The 18,092-nt window shown below is 52.5% G+C and overlaps 1 protein-coding gene across 1 annotated transcript in view; it reads right to left on the reverse strand.

The window, feature by feature from the left end:
- The window catches only part of RNF220 (ring finger protein 220), a gene marked incomplete at its 5' end in the record, with an annotated part of 220,868 nt that overhangs the window by 61,745 nt on the left and 141,031 nt on the right, over window positions 1-18,092 (reverse strand). Inside the window, 2 exons of the mRNA XM_084266071.1 lie at window positions 878-973; window positions 10,394-10,439. Of these exons, the coding sequence (XP_084122197.1) occupies window positions 878-973; window positions 10,394-10,439 (142 nt within the window). The remainder of the gene's footprint in view (window positions 1-877; window positions 974-10,393; window positions 10,440-18,092) is intronic.

The following is an 18,092-nucleotide window of genomic DNA, read 5'->3' on the forward strand; positions in this document are numbered from 1 at the left end:
GACCCTGGGCACAGGGTATTGCTGCTGAGCGCTGTAGGATACAGGGTGATGGGTGCATGCCAAGCTGGTACAGCCATGGTCCCCCCAGCCTGTTCACACAGCAGGTAGAGAGAGGCACGCTTGGGTCTGTGCGTCAGTGCACCATTAATGTACCTGCTGCCTGTCAGAGCTTACTCAAAGCCAGGGGCTGAGCTCAGGCTTGCAGCCAAACAGTTTGGATGGGTGCTGAGTCAGTCAAGCATGCCAGCCCACCCCAGAGATACAGAGAGGCTTACAACAAGCAAAACTGTATTTGTGCTGCCACCTCTCTCTTCTCTTCTTGCTCCATCTCCCTCAACTTTTACTCACTGCATCACAAGTTGAGACCTGCTGCTCTTCCGGTCAGAATGTGTTTTATAAACCATGCTGGCATGGCTGTGGGTGGTCCAAAACCAAATCTGTTTCAGGTGGGAGTCACGAGTCAGTGGCACACCAGTGAAATGGAGAATTCTGGTGTGCTGCAGGGCTGATGTCATCCACTGTTTTACAAAAAAGTCACTTCCCTGAAAGTTTCCTGGTGGCACAGGATAAGGAATGACCAACATAGCCATGGCAACAACTGAGATGATGAATATAACGCAACAGAAACCTCTACAACACTTTAAAGCAGTTTTGCAGGACTGTGGTTTAAAGCCAGAGCGGGGAGGACTGCAGACAACAGCACACCTTTGGAGCTGAACGAGGGACCAAGTGCTCACATCCCTGTGCTGCAGGCAGGCGAGCTGGGGCACAGGTGCAGAGCCAAGGGATGGGCTCTCGCACATGGGGAGCTGCGGGCACTGGGGCGAACTGGCTCCCTGCCTAAGGCTGAGATCAGCGACAGCATCCGCCTGCTTACCTGGTATCTGTCCGAGTGATGGATGTCATCTGAGGAGTGGGGTGATGCTGTCGGAGAGTCTCCTTCCCGCTTGATTGAGGCCGACAACAAAATTGACTGCAAGAGAAAGGAGAAATTCATGCTGTGAGCATCGCCGAGCTCTCTGCCCCTCGCTAAGCCCTCCTGAAAGTCATGGAGAGTGTCTGCCGAGACACGGGGCTGCACTGGGACAGACTGCCGGGCTGTGGGCCTGGCTCTGTTCCTCCCAAGGGACCCCACCCCACGAGGGAACTGGGTTGCAAGGTCTAGCAAACTGCAAACACATCAGGCAACAAAAGGATGGTGATTTTATCCCCAGGTCTCCTGGCTGGGGGCAGAATCAGTCCCTGCTGGAAACGATGCGTGAGGACCACACCGGAGATTCACAGGATAAGGTGAAGGCATGCTGTGGAGAGGTGTTGTCGTGCCCTCATCCATGCCTCCAAGTGCCACTAAATCTCTCAATAGCTTTGTAAACCACACTAAAGCTCTCAGTACCGCTTCCTTCGGTAATGACGCTATTTATTTTAATAAGTAGCACAGAAAAAAAGGGCCTTTTAGAAGGTTAAAAAGATCAGCGATAGTTGAGACCTAAGAAATCACTGATAAACTTCAAGTCAATAGTAGGTAAGTCTAAATTCTACACACAGTGAACTCTAGCAGGAAAATTACTGTGGGGGCTTGACAGCATCTAAAAAAATGTACACCGAATTCTAAGTGAACTTTATTATTAGAAGAGTTTGAGGGAAAAATGCAATTTAAAATTCTAATTTAAAATATAAATTAACTAAACAAGGCTAAATATAGCCCAACACACTGTAAAAAAAACCCCAAACCCTGTACAGTGGAAATGCAGCTCTCCAGATGTTTGTTTCTGAGAATCAGCTGGCAAGATTCGACAATAAATGACTGCTCAGAGATGTGTATGTTTGCGAAGGGAAGTGTAGATATCATCTGAATTGGACAGGTCAAGTGTGGTGACAACATTATTAAAAAGCATAATACCTTGGAGAAAGGCAAGTATTCCAGAAACATTTGCCTCTGGGCTGAAATGAAACATGAAAAAAATGTGCATTTTTTGGAAAGATATGAGCAAGTAGAAAAACGACTCAGCATACAAATCGGTTCAGTCAGCAGGATGCCATCCCCTGGGCTCGGACAGCTCTCCCCAAGGGAAAAGCATGGCAGGGTGATTGGTGTGGGCATGAAAGTAGAGCACTCTGGGGATGGGGGCAGGGGAGAAGTGTATGGGATGGTGGGTTCAACCCTACGGGCATGAGCTGCCAGCCTTGCCATGGGGGCGAGAGCCATGTCCCTGCCTGCACTGTAGGTCTCTGCCATAAAGCATGGTGCTGCTGGCTGTGCAGAGTTGTGATATCCTGAAAGGGGCCACGGGAGAATTACCTGCTGGGGTGCTCAGTGCCTCTTGCCAATACTTAGGACTGTGCTGGCCACATCTTGGGGCTGGCAAGGTCCTCAGCTCAACCCCACAGGGATGCCAGGCACTGGGAGGGACAGCGGGAGCTGGTGGGGCTGGGAGGATGCAGTAAGGGCTGCCCCAAGAGATGGTCTTCTGCTTCCCAGGAAAGAGGGGTAGAGCAAAGGCTTCTCCTGCCTCATGTCTTGGCCAAAACGCAGTTGGTGACTGGTTTTGGGGAGTGGCTCATTTCCTTCTGGAGAAGCTCTCTAACCATGCAGAGCAGAGCACAGACCCCGAGCACATGCTGTTGTTTAGTTTCTTTATTTTCTAAATGGAGAACGAGGACCATTTCTGAAGAAGCAGGATTGCTCTTGCCCTACAAAACCAAGGGATGGGGGCTCAAAGCCTTCCAGTGTGACTGAGAACAACAGCCCTGGTTGCAGCAGCGCTAGTGCCCTTCCCCTCCTCTAATAAGCCAAGCACCCTGGAGCTGAGAGGGTTAAATCTGTTTCGTCTTCCAATGTATTCTGGAGAAGGGGAAAAAATACCCATCTCCCCATTCCTTGGCGACAGACAGACAAACCCTCCCCGCCTCCAGCTCCCCCCTCAGCTTCTGGTAGCTCTAATCCAATATTATTATGTGAAAAATGGTTGGGCTAGCTATGGAGACAGTAAATTAAACCTTATGTATTAGTTTTTAGCATGTGGTCCCGGGAAGAACGCCGGCCCCATTTATTCCTCAAACCTCCTGAGCACCATGGCGATGACCTCTGGAAAAACGCAGGGCTAAACTAATCCCAAAGATGTCAATCTCGAGGCCTCTTCTACATACACTTGCAGTTTAGATTAATAAACTGTCTATTTTTAAATTGTGTGCAAGCACTTCAATTCTAAATACCTCACCGGCATGTTAAACACAGCGTTAGAGATGCCAAGTCACACTTCCCCTTCACTCTTAGGAAACTTGACTTCATTTGTTTTTCTCATTTCCGTGCGCCGTGGCCACACTTCGCCTTTCAGGCAGCCGTGGGGGGCAGGCAGGGATGCAGGGGCTAAGGGATTAGGAAAGGCCCTCGCCATCGGGGTGACTTTCATTTCGGTGTCAGGCCAGCCTCTCTGCCATCCCAATGTTGGCCTCTTTCTTTTTTTTTCTTTCCCTAACCGTTGTGTTGGGGCTGTTTGCTGATGGCTAAAGCCTGAGGTTGCATGGCCACAGCCTGCCAAGCTAAGGATTTGCTGCTTTCGGATCCGTGCTGCTCCCTCCCAGCCAGCTACCTGCAAACGGGCACAGGACAGAGATACGATCCCCACCCCTCTCTTGACTGGCATCTGGGAAGGTTGCTGGGAAGGCAGAAAGCAGCTTCACACATGCACTACCAACCCTCCTGCATGTCCAAGCTGCAGGGCAGACCCGAATTCCAGCATCCCCACCCCAAAAACGTGGCGCTAGGTGCTCTCCATGCAGACAGGGCGCATCAGAGCAGGGCTGTCAGGGTGAGAGCACCCTCCTCCCTCTCCTGGCAAACCACGTCTCCCAGTGTCAAAGACGGAGCAAGGGCCTTGTGCGAGCGGCTGTGCAGCCTCATATTTCTCCCTCCCCTTTAAATCATCTCTCCATTGGGTAAAGGCACTCTCTGCGGAGGTTATAAACCCTGAGAGGATCAGCCTGAGCATTACACCTGGGGCAAGCTAAATAAAAAAAGGTCACCGGCGCTTTTTAAACATGGACAAAAAAGCAGTAAAATGTGTTTGGAAAAAAAAATCTGGCATTAAATCATGACTTTTTGCCTGGCTTGCCTCATTAAAAGTGGCCTTTTGGAAGGTAAAATTATCATTGTAAGTGATAAGATCTTTAAGAAAATAATTCACGGCTTCTTCACCCTTTAATATGATAGCCGCCACCGGCTAATTTTTTTCTTAATGGCAACGAGGCCATCAATCTTGTCCAAGCCCTATACTCCCTCCTTTCTCCTGCCCCTCCTGCCGTGCAGGGCAGCCATGGCCCCGCTCAGCGTTTCCTTCCCACCCCTCGGAGCCCATCTGTGCCATGCCAGGTGGGAGAGATGTGACTGGATGTATGGCCCGTGTCCGAGGATCCGGGTTCTCCCTGTGGATGTGGCACAGCAGGAAGCAGAGGCTGTGTAAGCCTTGCTCGTGCTGTAAGGTTCACAGCCCGGCAGCTCACGACACCCTCCATGGACCATGTAATTCCACAAAGCCGGGCTGCAGTCCCTGCAAGTGTTTCAGCAGCCTCATCGCAATTAGGAACAGCGTGTGGTTTATGTGTGTAAACACACGGGCAGGTTCAGGTGTGTGTCAGGCAGCCAGTGTTCCAGGGACAATCCCAGTCCATCGCACTCTGGACCAGCTCCTCCCAGTTTGGGTGGAAGAGCTGTGGGCAGCTGTGAGGTGATGTCGGCAAGCACACACGCTGCCAGGTCCTGACCCACAGGCGCTCGAGGCACGGGACCAGGGTGACACGAGGGGAGGGGACGGCTGTCGGGGTGCAGCTGCCGGCCCGAGGAAATGGATGGAAATTGCTGGCACACACCGCCCCGAGCCCTAAGCGCTACCTTTTCCCCGGCACCCGGGGCAGGTGTCAGCGCGGGGAGAGCCCAGCCAGAGCTGCTGACATTCTGCTGCCTCTCAAGGCCAGTCATTTGAGAGTATTAAAGTGCTGGACTCCTGCTTTCTGATAGCCCTGGAAAAACACAGGGAGTCTATTTTTCTTAAACAATCCATCACAGCCGCTGTCAGCAGAACAAATACCCTAACCCTGCTTTTTATGTATCTATATGGCCCTTTTTTTATTTTTTTTTTATTTTTTTTTATTTTGGCACAAAGTGTTCCCTGCTTGATGCATTCGGCTTTAACTCTGCCAGCTAAATAGGTACTTATCACTTAACATGGAGGTGATGGCTTGACATGTTTTCTGTCTCCTGCCCTCCCCTCCACGGTAGGGAAGCCGTCAAAGTGTTGCTAATAGCTGTTATCACTTGGGAACTGTAACCCGAAAGCAATGAGTGATACCGGGCCTCGCTGTGATTTCCCCCCTTAACTCTGCTGGCCGTTTTTTATGTTATTGCTGGAGGATCCCTGACACAAAGATGCTACTATTAGAGATGAGTTTCCTAGAAGCTTTCGGAGCGTCCACATTTGCTCCCAGGAAAGTTAGAGGTAAAATCATCTAGTGGCTTTTAGCTGGCAGAGATAAAGGTGGGATGGAGCTGGGGATGAAAGGCTTAAATGTGAGAAGGGTGTGAATAGTGAACAGAAATAATGGTATTAGCAGCTTCTGGCCTTTGCTGGAAGATTCCAGTGGTCCACGGGCAGAATAAGCATAGAGAAATGTGAGCTACTGATGCCTTTCGGCACACGTTACAGTCACACTTGGGATTGCAATGGAGCTCTGGCTCCTCTTGGGCGAGGCACTGCCCACGTGGTGGGGAAAGGGGCCCTTTCCAGCAGATCTGCCCATCAGCACACCGGGAATGGAGGGGGAAAGATTTCTGGCCAAGGTCTGCCAGCCTGCCCGGCTCCTCTCCGCAACCACATCCCTCTCCGCTCCTCCTGCCGAACGCGGCGGTTTCCCCCAGACTAATGGGAGGGCACAGCTGTTTGGCCCAAGGGGAGCGAGGGGCTTTGTTTGTTCATGGGGTAATTTGTTTTATGGAATAAAACCTGGCAGAGATCTTTTTTTGGAGCGACTCTGGTATTCATCACCCCGAACTGGCAGGGAGCACAGCCAGCCGACACTCATCCTACGTAATTTCCCCTCTTTTACATATCTGTGGGCTGTTCTCGTGTCCCCAGCTTGGCCGTAGCTTTGCCACAATACTCAGATTTAGCTTTTTAATCTTTCCTTGTAAATCAGTTACGGAGGGAGGGGGAGCAGGTACGGTGACTGACTTCTCCAACTCCCCCAGTGAGTCAGTGACACAAAAGAAGGAGTCAAAACCCTGGGGCCCTGACACCCGTCCCCTGTTCCTACCACCAGACGTGATACAGAGAAGTTAAATGATTGTGCTAGAAATTTCATCTCGAGCGAGGCAGCTGGGAAGGGCTTAATACAGACATTCTGTCAAGGTTTAAGGCTCCAAATCTTGCTTGCTTCAAAGCTCTTTTTCCTTGGAGGGCTTTAGTGGTCAAATTTCCCTCTAGGTGCTGTAATTCTCTCTCAAACTGCTCGGTGAAGCCATAAAATCACGGGGGTGGGTGGGGGAATCAGAGGGCTCTGGCATTGTGGCTTGGTTCCCAGCTCTGCTGGAGGTCTGGGAGCAGCGTGCTGGCTGCCTGCCTGTGGGCACCCTCCGAGGAGCTGGGTGCACACCTAAAAAAAAACGGCTGTGAGCATTTGCTGCGTGTGCAAGATGGATTTTGTTCCATCAGGTCAGTGTCTGAAGCAAAACCTGGCGCACGGGCTGGGCTTTACGTTTGAGAGGCAATTGGCAGTAACATGTTAGGAAGCAGCAGCAGGAAAAGGAATGCTGAACAGTGAAAAGCTAGTGTGCAACCATGCTGGTGAGTGGGACCATGAAGCCGCAGTCTCTAGCTCAGCAAGAGCAAGGACATCCTCCATCCCTTCTGATGGGCATGAAGTATCTGTTCCCACTGGCACCGAAACTCGTCCTTGGTGAAGAATTTATTTGCCCACCCCTCCTCTCCCTCCTGGTGTCTTGGACACAACATCAGAGAAGGAAGGATGCTTCATGCGTTCAGGACTCTCCTTGAAGTCCAATGCCTGGGGAGGACCTTTCCCAGAGGCACTGGGAGTGCTTTCTGCAAAGGAGATGGGCTTTCAGCACCTTTTTGCACTTAGGTCTTCTGCAAAGCACAGGCATGAGGCAGCCCAGCAGGGGTTGATGGGCTTGATGGGCTACATGGCTCTCAGAAATGTGAAGATCCTGGCACCAGAGGCTATCTCAAGCCCTGGGGGGGAGCATCCAAACATGCAGTCATGGACAGAAACTGCTGCTGTCAGCAGACAGTAGTGTTCTCCTTGCTATCTCCCAGCCATGGGACTTCTTGCAAGACACCAGGCAGCTATCTCAAACCCTTTCCCCAGCCAGAGGCTGGCAGAGCCCAGCTTGTTTGTCACAAGCATTCCTAAGTAGAGTGGCAGTCAGGGTTGGATAGAAATCTCACCCTGAGGCTCTCTGTGCAGGTTTGTCATCTGCTTGCCCAAGTGGCTTGTCCACACTGGCATTCCACCATGGATTGGGTTTGGTGTTGAATGGAAAGCAAATGAGGATCCTGGATGCTGCAGAACTATGTGGTGCTCAGGGCTGCCTGCGCAGAGAGGGAGCCCAGGCGCTGAGCAGATGTGTTGGCCAGAGCCCCCAGCTCACAGCCCTCGCTTGGCCGTCGCTGCCTCCGTTGGCTCTGATAATAGAGGAACCTGATACAATAATCCTGCATTCATCACATCCCATGTTGAGTGATTGGATTTTCTTTGACATATTGCCATGAGAATTGACCCAGTGCACGGAGTGACAGCTCTTCAGGGGCAGGAAAGCGGAGTGTGAAGGGACATGTGTTTACATCTGGGCTTTTATTGCCAGGAGAGACGTTTGCTGGGGCAACTGTGGGGAAGGGATGGGAGCAGAGCCAGGAGACAAAACATGGGGCGGGTTACATCCCCTGCCCCCAGCTGCAACCTAGGAAGAGCCTCAGGCCAGCATAGAAGCAGCAGTGGTAGTGATGCTATATGCAAAGGTCCTAAATGAGACCTAAAGTGGTCTCAAAGCCACCAAAGACCACAAAAGTCAGACAGACAGCCTGCACCCCAGTCTCCATGTCCCTGAGGGGAACAAGCCTGCCCCAGCCCATGCTGCTAGGGGATGCTCCCAAGGGATGGGAAGGTGCAGCCCCTTCTCCTGCTGTGAGCTGCTGGAGCTGCTAGCTCTTTCATAAGCACTGGAGAAGGGCTGGCCAGGAAAGGTTGTGACAGTCCCAACGGTGCTTGTGACCACTTACACTGGTGCCCAGGGTGGAAAGTGTTACACAGTGGTGCCTGCCAGACCTCCAGCAATGCCTGGGTGCCTGGGCATGAGCTGCAGGTCCCCTCCTGGGGGTCTGTTCCCCATCCCTCTGCCTGGGACCCCTGTTAAGGGTGGCCCAGAGACCCAGCTTTGTCTCCAGCAAGACTTTCTCAGAGGGACTTCATATCCTGATCGGCTATTCCCACCCAATGTCACAAGCACTCAGTGGGCACGAAGGGAAAGAGCAGCCTTCACGCCCCTACCACCCTCCTCCTCAATCCCATCTGGTTACAAAGGGGCCTTTAATACCAAGCTCAGGTGAAGGTGACAGCGCTGTGCCTTCCCAGGCCACACAGGACTTGTCTCCTAGCAAAAGCCACCTAGAAATAATGAATCCTCCTGGGCTGAGAGGCTTTCAAGCTCTCTGAGAAGGGAATGAAAGATTTCCTGATTTCACCCTCTCCCTCCCTGCTCTCCTGGTTTCTTGAAGTTAATGTTCTTAGCCCCAGACGTGACGGGCAAAGGGAAAAGATCCATGTGGTGACAGGGGACGATTGATCTCTTTTACATAGAACGACGCTCCAGTCCCAGTTTAATCCCCTCGCTCAAGGCAAATGGGATTCTTTGTCAATGGAAACTTCAAAAGCCCAGCCCTGCCGTGAGATGGACCTTCTTCTTTATCTGGTCTCTGTCAGTCACTTGCTGCGTTTCCCTCCAAAGAGCTAATCTGTCTTCCTAGCCGTCCTTCTCCCTCACAGGCGATGTGTTTGGGACCGTTGAGTTATCTACACGCAGACCTGACGAGGAGGGAAAGGGGAGCTTGCAGAGCCCAGCTGCTTTCACATTGCAGGTGCCCTTTCCAGCTCCTTCAGGATGTCCCAAGGCAGCCTCAAGCTCTGTGGATTTTCTATGGTGGGTGGGTTTGGTGATTCCTTTCTGCTCTGCTTGTCTTTCACAGGAGAAATAGAGCTCCACTCTCTGGGTGTCTTCCAGGACAGCACGTGGGAGACAGGGATAGTCATGCAGGAGGCAGGAATGCCAAAGGAGTGGAACACTACAGAGCATCACCGTGACTTTTTGTTTTCCTTTGTAGGGTTTCAGAAATTTTTTGGTTTATTTGGGAGCTGTCCCTGCCTGCCAGGAACTTGGGACAGCACGGTAGCTCGCAGGACCCTTGCTTGGTGGGACAGACAAGGTGTTGGTGCGCTTGGCAAGACATCAAGGGGAAAACCTAGATCTGAAATGTCAGTCTCTGCTCCTGACATCACGTGCCAAGAACAACCCAAAAAGGAGAGTGAGCCCTGAAGTCAATTCTATTTAAACAAGCACAAAGACATCTCTTGCAAGAGGTGCTCTGGAGACTCCCTGACATGGTCTCTGTAACCAGAAGAGTAGGGGAGCCCGAACCACTTGCCTTTGGCCACCTTGGGAAGCACAGTGTAGTTTTTGGAGACTGTGCAATGTCCAGCTGCCCTGCAGTGCTCCCTGCCACCCACCTGCCTGCCCGAACTCTTGTCCTTCCTACCGCCACATCAAGTGAAGTCCAGCTAATGAGCAATACTGATTAATAAATGACGTCCTTTGCAGTGATGCCATGATGCTCTGTGCATTTAGGATTTTTGCATTTTGAGCAAAGGGGATGGGAGGTGGGTCCTGGGGAGGGGGCTGCAGCTGAGAAGGGGGCAGTGATTTGGGCTCCTCCTCGGGTGCGCTTCACTCCCCTGGGGCAGTCCCACTCCCCTCTTCTGAAGCTGGCATATGGCTCTGGCTCCAGGAACTCCTGCACGTGATTTCCCAGGCTGAGCTCAGCCTGCGTGTGATCAGCTCTCATTAGCTGTCATTAGACACAATCTGGAGTCCCGGAGCCCGCTGGGTCCTTCAGCTCTGCCATCCCTTGGCTGCAGTGAGACACCCCTGCGCAGGGACCTGGCTGCTCCAGCCCAGAGGGTGAGTGGGGGCAGCAGCTTCCTCCAGGGCTGGCCTGCCCCAGAGTGCAGCCATCTGAGTAGCAGGACAGGGAGTGGGCTGGGAAGGCAACGGGGGGCTAAAGAGCATCCCTTGGAGGGAGAGAAAGTGTTCTGAGTTGTTCTCACTTACCTTGGGGGTGCCGGCTGCCATGGCATCCTTCAGGATGGAGCTCTTGCTGCCAAGAGAGAAGAGAATGGGGTCAGAGTCACAAAACTGCTGTGGTGGGCTGAGAGGGGAGCGCTGTGAGGGATCTCATGAGGTTGAACAGCAAAGCACATGGCTTTGGAAAGGAGGGCAAGGAAAGGAGGCCAGCACCCACTATTGCTGGAATAAAATGGTCCTTCAAGTGGAAACTCCCAAACCCAGGCAGAGATGCAGAGTCAAATCCTGACTCTTCCCCTTGCTGGGGCCTCACACAGCTCCTCTCCCAGCCCTGGGGAAAAGCGGGGAGCAATCCTGTGGGGACACAGGGCAGAAAGCAGGGAGTGGAGGGGGTGAGCCCCACATAGGGTCAGGCACAATGGAAAAAAAAAAAGGAAGGAAGGAAAAAGAAGGAGATGGAATGGATGTAAGAGCAAGGGAAAGAAGATCCCCTTGGCTCCAGCCACGCCGTGGAGGCAGCCGTTCCGCCGGAGGCTGGAGTGATTTGTTAATTCAGCTTGTTCCCCATTTAGCAGGGAAGGAGGTCCCTGCCACGGTGCTCCTCCTCGCCTGCCCTCGCCAGCGGGAGATGCTATAGATTTAATAACACCTTCCCCCCTCCAGACAGGTTAAACTTGAAACAATTACATATCAAAGCCGACATGGCGGGGAGGCCTGCACTGTAATTTTTTGGTTATTAAAGTAATCTCTCTCATGTAAATTCTCCTGCTAACATGCTGCAAACAGCATTAGGAAATAAATTATTTCCCCATGATTCGATTTGTCAATGCAAAGCACCTGCAGCAGGCAAAAGGCTCTTGAAATATGTTGCCAAGCCCAGTGCCTGCGCTTGTAAGTGCACGCTGGTGGGGTGGCTGGCTCCCAGCTCCCCATAGCCCCAGGGAGATGATGGATGGGTGGGTGGAGGGGGGAGGTTAGCGGGGGGAGGCGGAGGTTGGGGAAGGGAGGAGGGGGGGGGGGGGAGTGGAATGGAATTGTGTTTAATAACAAAATTTGTATGCAAGCCTGCATCCCGGGCTAAGGATGAGTGATCGGCAGCCAGAAAGTATTAAAAAGCCTCGCTAAACAGATGCTGACAATAGAACAAGACATATCAAATCAGATCTACTTCAGAAACATTAATATACACACGCACAGGCGCCCGCCCGCGCGCGCGCGCCCGGCTCCGCACACCCGCGCTCCTTTCTTCTCAATCACAGCAATATGGGAGGCATCAATAAATTTTTATGAGACTTTTAGAAGATCAACACGGTACTAGATGTGACAAAAAAGCAATGTGCCTGTCATGTTCGCTTTGTCGGGGACACTTTAGCCCCAGATGCCGAGCTGCAGTGGCAGCGGGGAGAAATTGAATTTGGCTGGCTTTAATCTGCCTTGATTTGGCAGATGGCTGGGTGTTATGAAATGAGCAGGCATGGAGGAAGGTGTTTTCTCCTGGGGCTACAGCCCCCCCCCCCCCCTCTTCCAGTGCCACTGTCCTCGCCCCCCGCCTGAAAACAGGGGGAAACACACAGTTAGCTGTTGCCATTGGGTCATCCCGAATGCAGCAGCTCTGCTCCTGGGGGAAGTGGCTGTGGTGCCTGGGGACTGATGATCGGCAGGCTGGGGCATCGCCTCCCACGCGGGCCCCCTTCTCTGAGGGGATGCGCTGTCAGATCCTCTCTGGAAGGGTGAAGGATGCCCCCCCACCCCACCCCATCCCCCAGCTCTGCCACCTCTTGGGAGGTGGCACAGAGCAGAGTTGGTCCCTGCTGCCCTCACAGATGCAGCCCTGGCACCACCTCCAGCTTGTCCCTGAACCCGTGTGACCAAGGGAAGGATTCCCACCCCCTCCCCATCTCCCCCATTGCTACCTTAAATTTCTCAATCACCCCGAGTGTGAAACAACTTTCCTTTTCCTTTTATAATCCAAACACCCGGTTAAAAAACCCAACTCATTTCCTCCCTTTTCTTGTTAAAGGTGTTTAAAATTATTCCTTTTTGAGGGAAAAGAGGAAGAATCTCATTAATTCCTCCCAGAAACGGTGTTGGTGCCAGGAAAACTGCAGTTTTCAGGACGAGGGGCTCTCTGGTCAGCCAAAAGGCCACTGATGGGCAAGGGGACTGATCAAGATAAACCACACCAAGTTATTTTATTCTTCATTCTGAGGACTATTAAGAACCACCCAGCCCCCTTGCAATTCAGCCCCACTTCACTGCTGAGAGTTTTCAATTTGTTTTTACTTATTTCCAGAGACAGGCTGAGAATGGGACACGGGCCCCAGTCACTCAAGTCACAAGACCCTGCAATTAAGGGTGCTTTCCACCATCCCACAGAACAGCCCCCCCCCCACCCCAAATTACAGCGGCCGCAGCTCCCCACACCTCTTAAGGATGTCGGCAGTGGGCTGAGAAGCGAAAGGCCGTCAGCAAAGAGAAACCTTCCCCTCCATAAACACGGCAGACAAATTAAAAATGGTAAAAGGGAAATCAAGACCTTTAAAGTTCAAACACTTTTCGGTGCCTTTTAAAGTTTTTTCGCTCTAGGCCCTTGCAGAGAGCACAATCTTTGGAGACCTTGGGATTCTCTTTAATCACCCAGCCAGGCTGCAGTGGTCTGAAATGATTACACATTTACATAGTAATAACCCCAACACTCCCCACATTATTTCATGGCTAGCATATTTCCACTCGGCGAGTGATCCATGTGTTTTAAATTATAACCTGTACATAGGAAATTAGTTACTAAGTACGATATTCACGGGCTCGTCTGACACTTCTAATTAAGGTGATTTACACAGAATTATCCTACGAAATAAAAAAATGGTGTTTTGCTAGCTAATAAAATATAATTACTACCCGCTTTTATAAGTTACAGTTAGTTTTAATCTATTTGGGGAATTGTTTATCTAGTTCATTACAGCAAAACAACTTCTTTCCCTTTTAGGCAAACACGCCCCCCTCACCCCCCAAAGTACCAAATAAGACAAGAAACACCCTGGAAAGACCCAGCCATTTGGGCAGCCTCCTTCTCTCCCTCCTGATGGGTCGGCATTTCCAAGTGACATGAGGCTGCTTCCTTGCTGGCTCCCCTTCTCAAGGCTGTGGCACCAGTGCTGGCCCTGCACTGCTGCAGCCCGGCGTGTTCGAGTGCCCTGTGCCTCTGTGGGGACAAGGGAAGGTCCCTGCTCTGGTGCTGCTGGAGGGCTCTGCCTGGCTCTGTGGCTGTGTCACTCAGTAATGGGAGCTGCGCAGCCAGGTCCCCGTGCACCCCGGGGTGCTTGCCAGGGCCCTGGGCAGCCTTGTGTAGATCCAGTCCTGGAGGTTGGTGGCCCTGCCTGTGGCAGGAGGGTTGGAACTCTGTGATCCTTGGGGTCCCTTCCAACCCAGACCATTCTATGATTCTATGACCCATCGCTTCTCTGTATTAGAGCATGACAGCTTTAAGAGGAGTATTTACTCTCAGCAAGGTGCTCCACAATGGAAGCAAGACTCAGGCTACACTACAGACGTGCAGGTGTCTTTTAATGCTAGGCAGGGATTTGGCTAGGAGCATCCCCTGGTGTAACTGGCAGTCCCCTGGCCCCTCCCTGAGTGAGCCCGAACGAGATGCTCAAACCCAGGTGCGATGTCCCGAAGCATGAAGGGCTTCTCAGCATGCCCAATGTGTGCCCTCCTTGCCTGCAGTCTTGTGTTGTCTCTACCTCTGCCACTGTGGCTGTCACTCACAATAACCTTCAGTTGTTTTGTTTGGTTTTTTTGTTACGATCCTGCCTTTTGGGGTGTACTTGCCATAGGAAAAATAAACCCCACCAAAAAAGCAGCGTGCAGGGAATGGTCCCTTAGCATCCCCATGAGCAGAAGTTGCTGCTGTCCACAAGGAGAACCCGGGGCATAAGATAAAGGCTAAGTGACCCGACTGCATGAGCAAGGTGGTACTCCTTTTCCATTAAGGCTTTGCTTTTGCAAGCTGGTGTAGCAATCTTGGCTTTCCTCCAAAAGAAAAGAGAACTCTTCTGGGTGGCCAAGTCAGGAGTCAGGCCCTGATGGTTCATCAGCCACTGGGCAGAGGAACACAACCCAGCGGTGCTCTTGGTGCCCAGAGCCCACCAAAGCAGGTGGGGCTTTTGCTGACATCCCTCCCCGCCCCAGCCCAGCTCAGGCAGAAGCCCAGTGCCAGGCAGCTGCCCCAGGGCAGGAGGGCAGGAGCCCTCCTCCTCCTCCTCCTCCTCCTTCTCCATGCCCACTGCAGCACAGGCACTGACCATGCCGACACCAGGGCATCACCGCAGCACCCTGCAGCAAGGCCTGGAAAGCTCTGCTGTAGCTGTAGCTACTGCTCGAGTGTTGGCCAGCATGAGGAGACCAAGAGATGGAGAGATGTGCTCAGAGGGGAGATTTGGGCACAGGACCATGACAGGATTTGCCTGATGTCTCAGTGAGGTCTCAGAAACAGCCCTGACACCACCCTTCAGCCCATCACTGCCACCAGATCTCGCAGGCACTTGGGCTCCCCCAGCATGTTCAGACAAGTCTTCTGCAGAACCCCCACCCAGCGTGAAGCAGGGCTTATGAAGAGCATCCCACAGAGAAGGGCTGAGCTCCGTACCTGGCACGGCAGCCACCCCCCAGCCTCATCCCCCTCACATAATGAATAACCATCACAAGAGATGAAGTTCCTTGAACTTGGACAGCTACAGTTGTTTGTGCTGATCCCTTAATAACATTGGAGCAAGGAGAGGTTTAAAGAGGTGCTAAGAGGACTGCTGCCACGCTGTCCTTCAGCCTCACAACTCTTCCACACAGCAACTCTCAGCAGCCCTCGGGGTTTGATGGGCACCAGCCAGAGCACGTGCAGCTCCCACGTGAGACCCCACAAAGCCAAAGTGTTTCTACAAGCTGCGGCCAACTGATGTATTTCTTTAAAAAGTAATAATCTGGGAGAAACAATTTATTTTTGGCTGGAGGACACACACAGCCTTAGGATGGGAGACCCAGCAGTGGAGCAAGGCGCTTGCAGAGCCACGCGGACGGCAGCGCCGGCTGTAAATAAGCAGTCGTCGGGTAGTAAGAGAATTGGATTTTTGTGAACGCCAGTTTAAATAAGTGGAAGTGTCACTTGAAGCCTAAATAAGGAAATGGGAGTTTGATTTCTTTTTTTTAAAGCTACATGAGGCCAAACCCTCTCACCTAGCCACAGGTGACAGCCCCTGGCAAGGCCAGGCGTGATCTGTGCCATCAAGGGAGGGATGCTGAGATGTTTAACCTGCTGTGGCTCCTCCAGAGGCACCTGCTCCAAGTGCGGCTTAGAAGATCTCCCACATCCAATAATGGGGAAAGGGGCTGAGTGATAGTAAAAGCTGCCAAAGACACTGGAGTGTAGAAGCACTCTGCACCTATGGTCTCTGGTCGATATCTGTGAGATGTCAGCATCCAATGTGGTCAGCTGTGACAAACCTGACCCCACAGGGCAGCCACCCGCCTCCCCAAAGAAACGATGCTGCAGTAGAAATGCAGCAGTATCATAAAACACTGTGGTACGACCTGACCACTCTAAGAATCCCCTATTTGGTCTGTCCCATTTGCACCTCCCCTGTTGTGGTTTCTCTTTATCAGCCCCTGGTACCCCAAGTCCCTGCTGGGACCCCTGCTCAGATCAGGCGACAGATTTCTGGGTGAGGATGTGATGGTCCACATGTGCAGGGTGAAGAAGGAGGCTGGGGTTGCTCCTTTCTCTGCCACTATTTGGAAAGGAGGGAGCTGGAAAAATAAAGAGAAAAGTCGGAGGGAAAGGTCATGCATGAGATTGATCTGGGGGGCTCTTTGCTACCACGGCTGTAATGACTGTTTAATTATTCCCAGCTCACATGGCAGTTCAGAAGAGGCTCTGCAGAAGGCATGCATTGCTTCAGGGCAAAGAACTGACCCAAGATTTATTTCTCACCCTCAGGTTTCCACACATCCCTTCCCAAGGCTCTGGCTGCCCTGGGAATCAGTGCCAGAGGAAGGCTTTGCCTGCTCACATCCCGAAACCCAGCCTGCCATACCCTGGAGTCAGGGAGCTGGCTGTGGGTACCACAGGTCCGAAGGGACTTTCAGGAGCATTCACAGCACCTTCAGGGCATTGCATGAGCAACAGGATATGTGGCTCACAAATTTTCCTACCTGCTGTGCTACCCTGGAAGCCCTGACCTCTGGGAAGGGCACTCACCCACAGATTAAGGGCAGCACCCCACTGCTCTGCCTCCTTGGGGTCTGCAATAGGGGGAGAGGAATGGGGCATCTCTAAGCATGCACAGCTTGTGCTCCCTCTGCTGAGAAGCCGTGGATGAAGGGTCCAGGCAGTTGTCATTGCCACCCTCTGAGTGCACAGGAGGAAGCTGAAGGGTCTCTCTTGCCTTTCTGTCCGTGATTAATCTGCCACAGCAAGGAGTGGGGACACAAATCAGAGGGGGGATGAAAGAGGATAAATCCACGGTATCAGCAGCACCACATTTGCTAGATAATAAACAGACTGCTCTCCTCATAAATTTCTCTCCGTTCCTCCATGGTTCCTCACCAGTGACACGGGCGGGTGCAGAGCTGGGCTGGCTCCTGCTGTCTCGGCTGGTGGGGAGCAGCTCTGCCAGGGAAGCCTGGGACCCTCCACCCAGCCTGGCATCCCTCATGCCCTACACAAACTGGGGCATAGCAAGGGCTGCAGGACAGCACAGTGAAGCCCCATCCACGCTCATGGGCTTTAGATGGTGCATGGGACACCTGAGCTGACTGTGACAAGCTGATCCGTACCAGCATGTGAAGTGGGTGGGAGGGAGAAGCTCTAGAGACACCAAGCACTCTTTGACTTAGTATTCCACTCTCCATCTCAGTCCCCTCAACTGTGACTTGTTCCTGGCTCCCTGCCCTGACACAATGCCCTTTCCCTACTCCTCATTTTGGCAACAGCCAGCTGACCCACTTCTCCACGCCTCATACAGGACATGACCCTGCTAGCTGCCTCATGATAGCAGGTGGTCCTGTGTCCTACTTGGGTATCATCACAAAGCTGACACTTCCAGGAGAGTTTAATTTAAGCCCAGAGGAGTCACATGGCTGGAGAAACCCTCAGGTGATGCCACTTCCTATGCACCTGGAGATGCTCTAAATCCAGGCACCCATGACTGGGGTGCTGAGGTCCTTTGCTGAACACCTCTGTCATGGGGTGGCATGGGGTGCCCTGCTGTGGGGCAGGACCTGCTCCCTTGGGACAGAGCCAGGCAGTGCAAAGTGAGAGGGACCCCTCCTGTACTCCAGCCTCCTGGAGCAAAACGGCATCTCCCAAGCACCATCTCTGCCCCAGCAGCTGGGTTTTGCTGGGGGACATAGCTGCAAGGCAAACCTTGCTGTCCCTGGAGCAGCTGGAAATCACAGAGAAGCCACTGTGGGCCAGAGACAGGATGGGACATCATCACAGGTAATAAACTGCTTGGTTGAACACCTTGTGGAGGGGTGCCAGGAAAGCCCCTGGGAGCCCCAGGCTGGCCATCCAGCTTCCCCATGGCCTGGGGAGAGGATGCTGCAGGGGAGGTACCCAGTCTGGGTGTAAAGCACTGTCAGGCACTTAACAGTACCTGTCCCCACCACCTCCTTGGCTGGATTTATGCCTTGAGGGGTCACCTCTGGCAAGACTCTAATAACACGACTTTAT

The sequence above is a fragment of the Gallinula chloropus genome (genome assembly GCF_964237585.1).
Source record: "Gallinula chloropus genome assembly, chromosome: 6".
Taxonomy (NCBI): Eukaryota; Metazoa; Chordata; class Aves; order Gruiformes; family Rallidae; genus Gallinula; species Gallinula chloropus.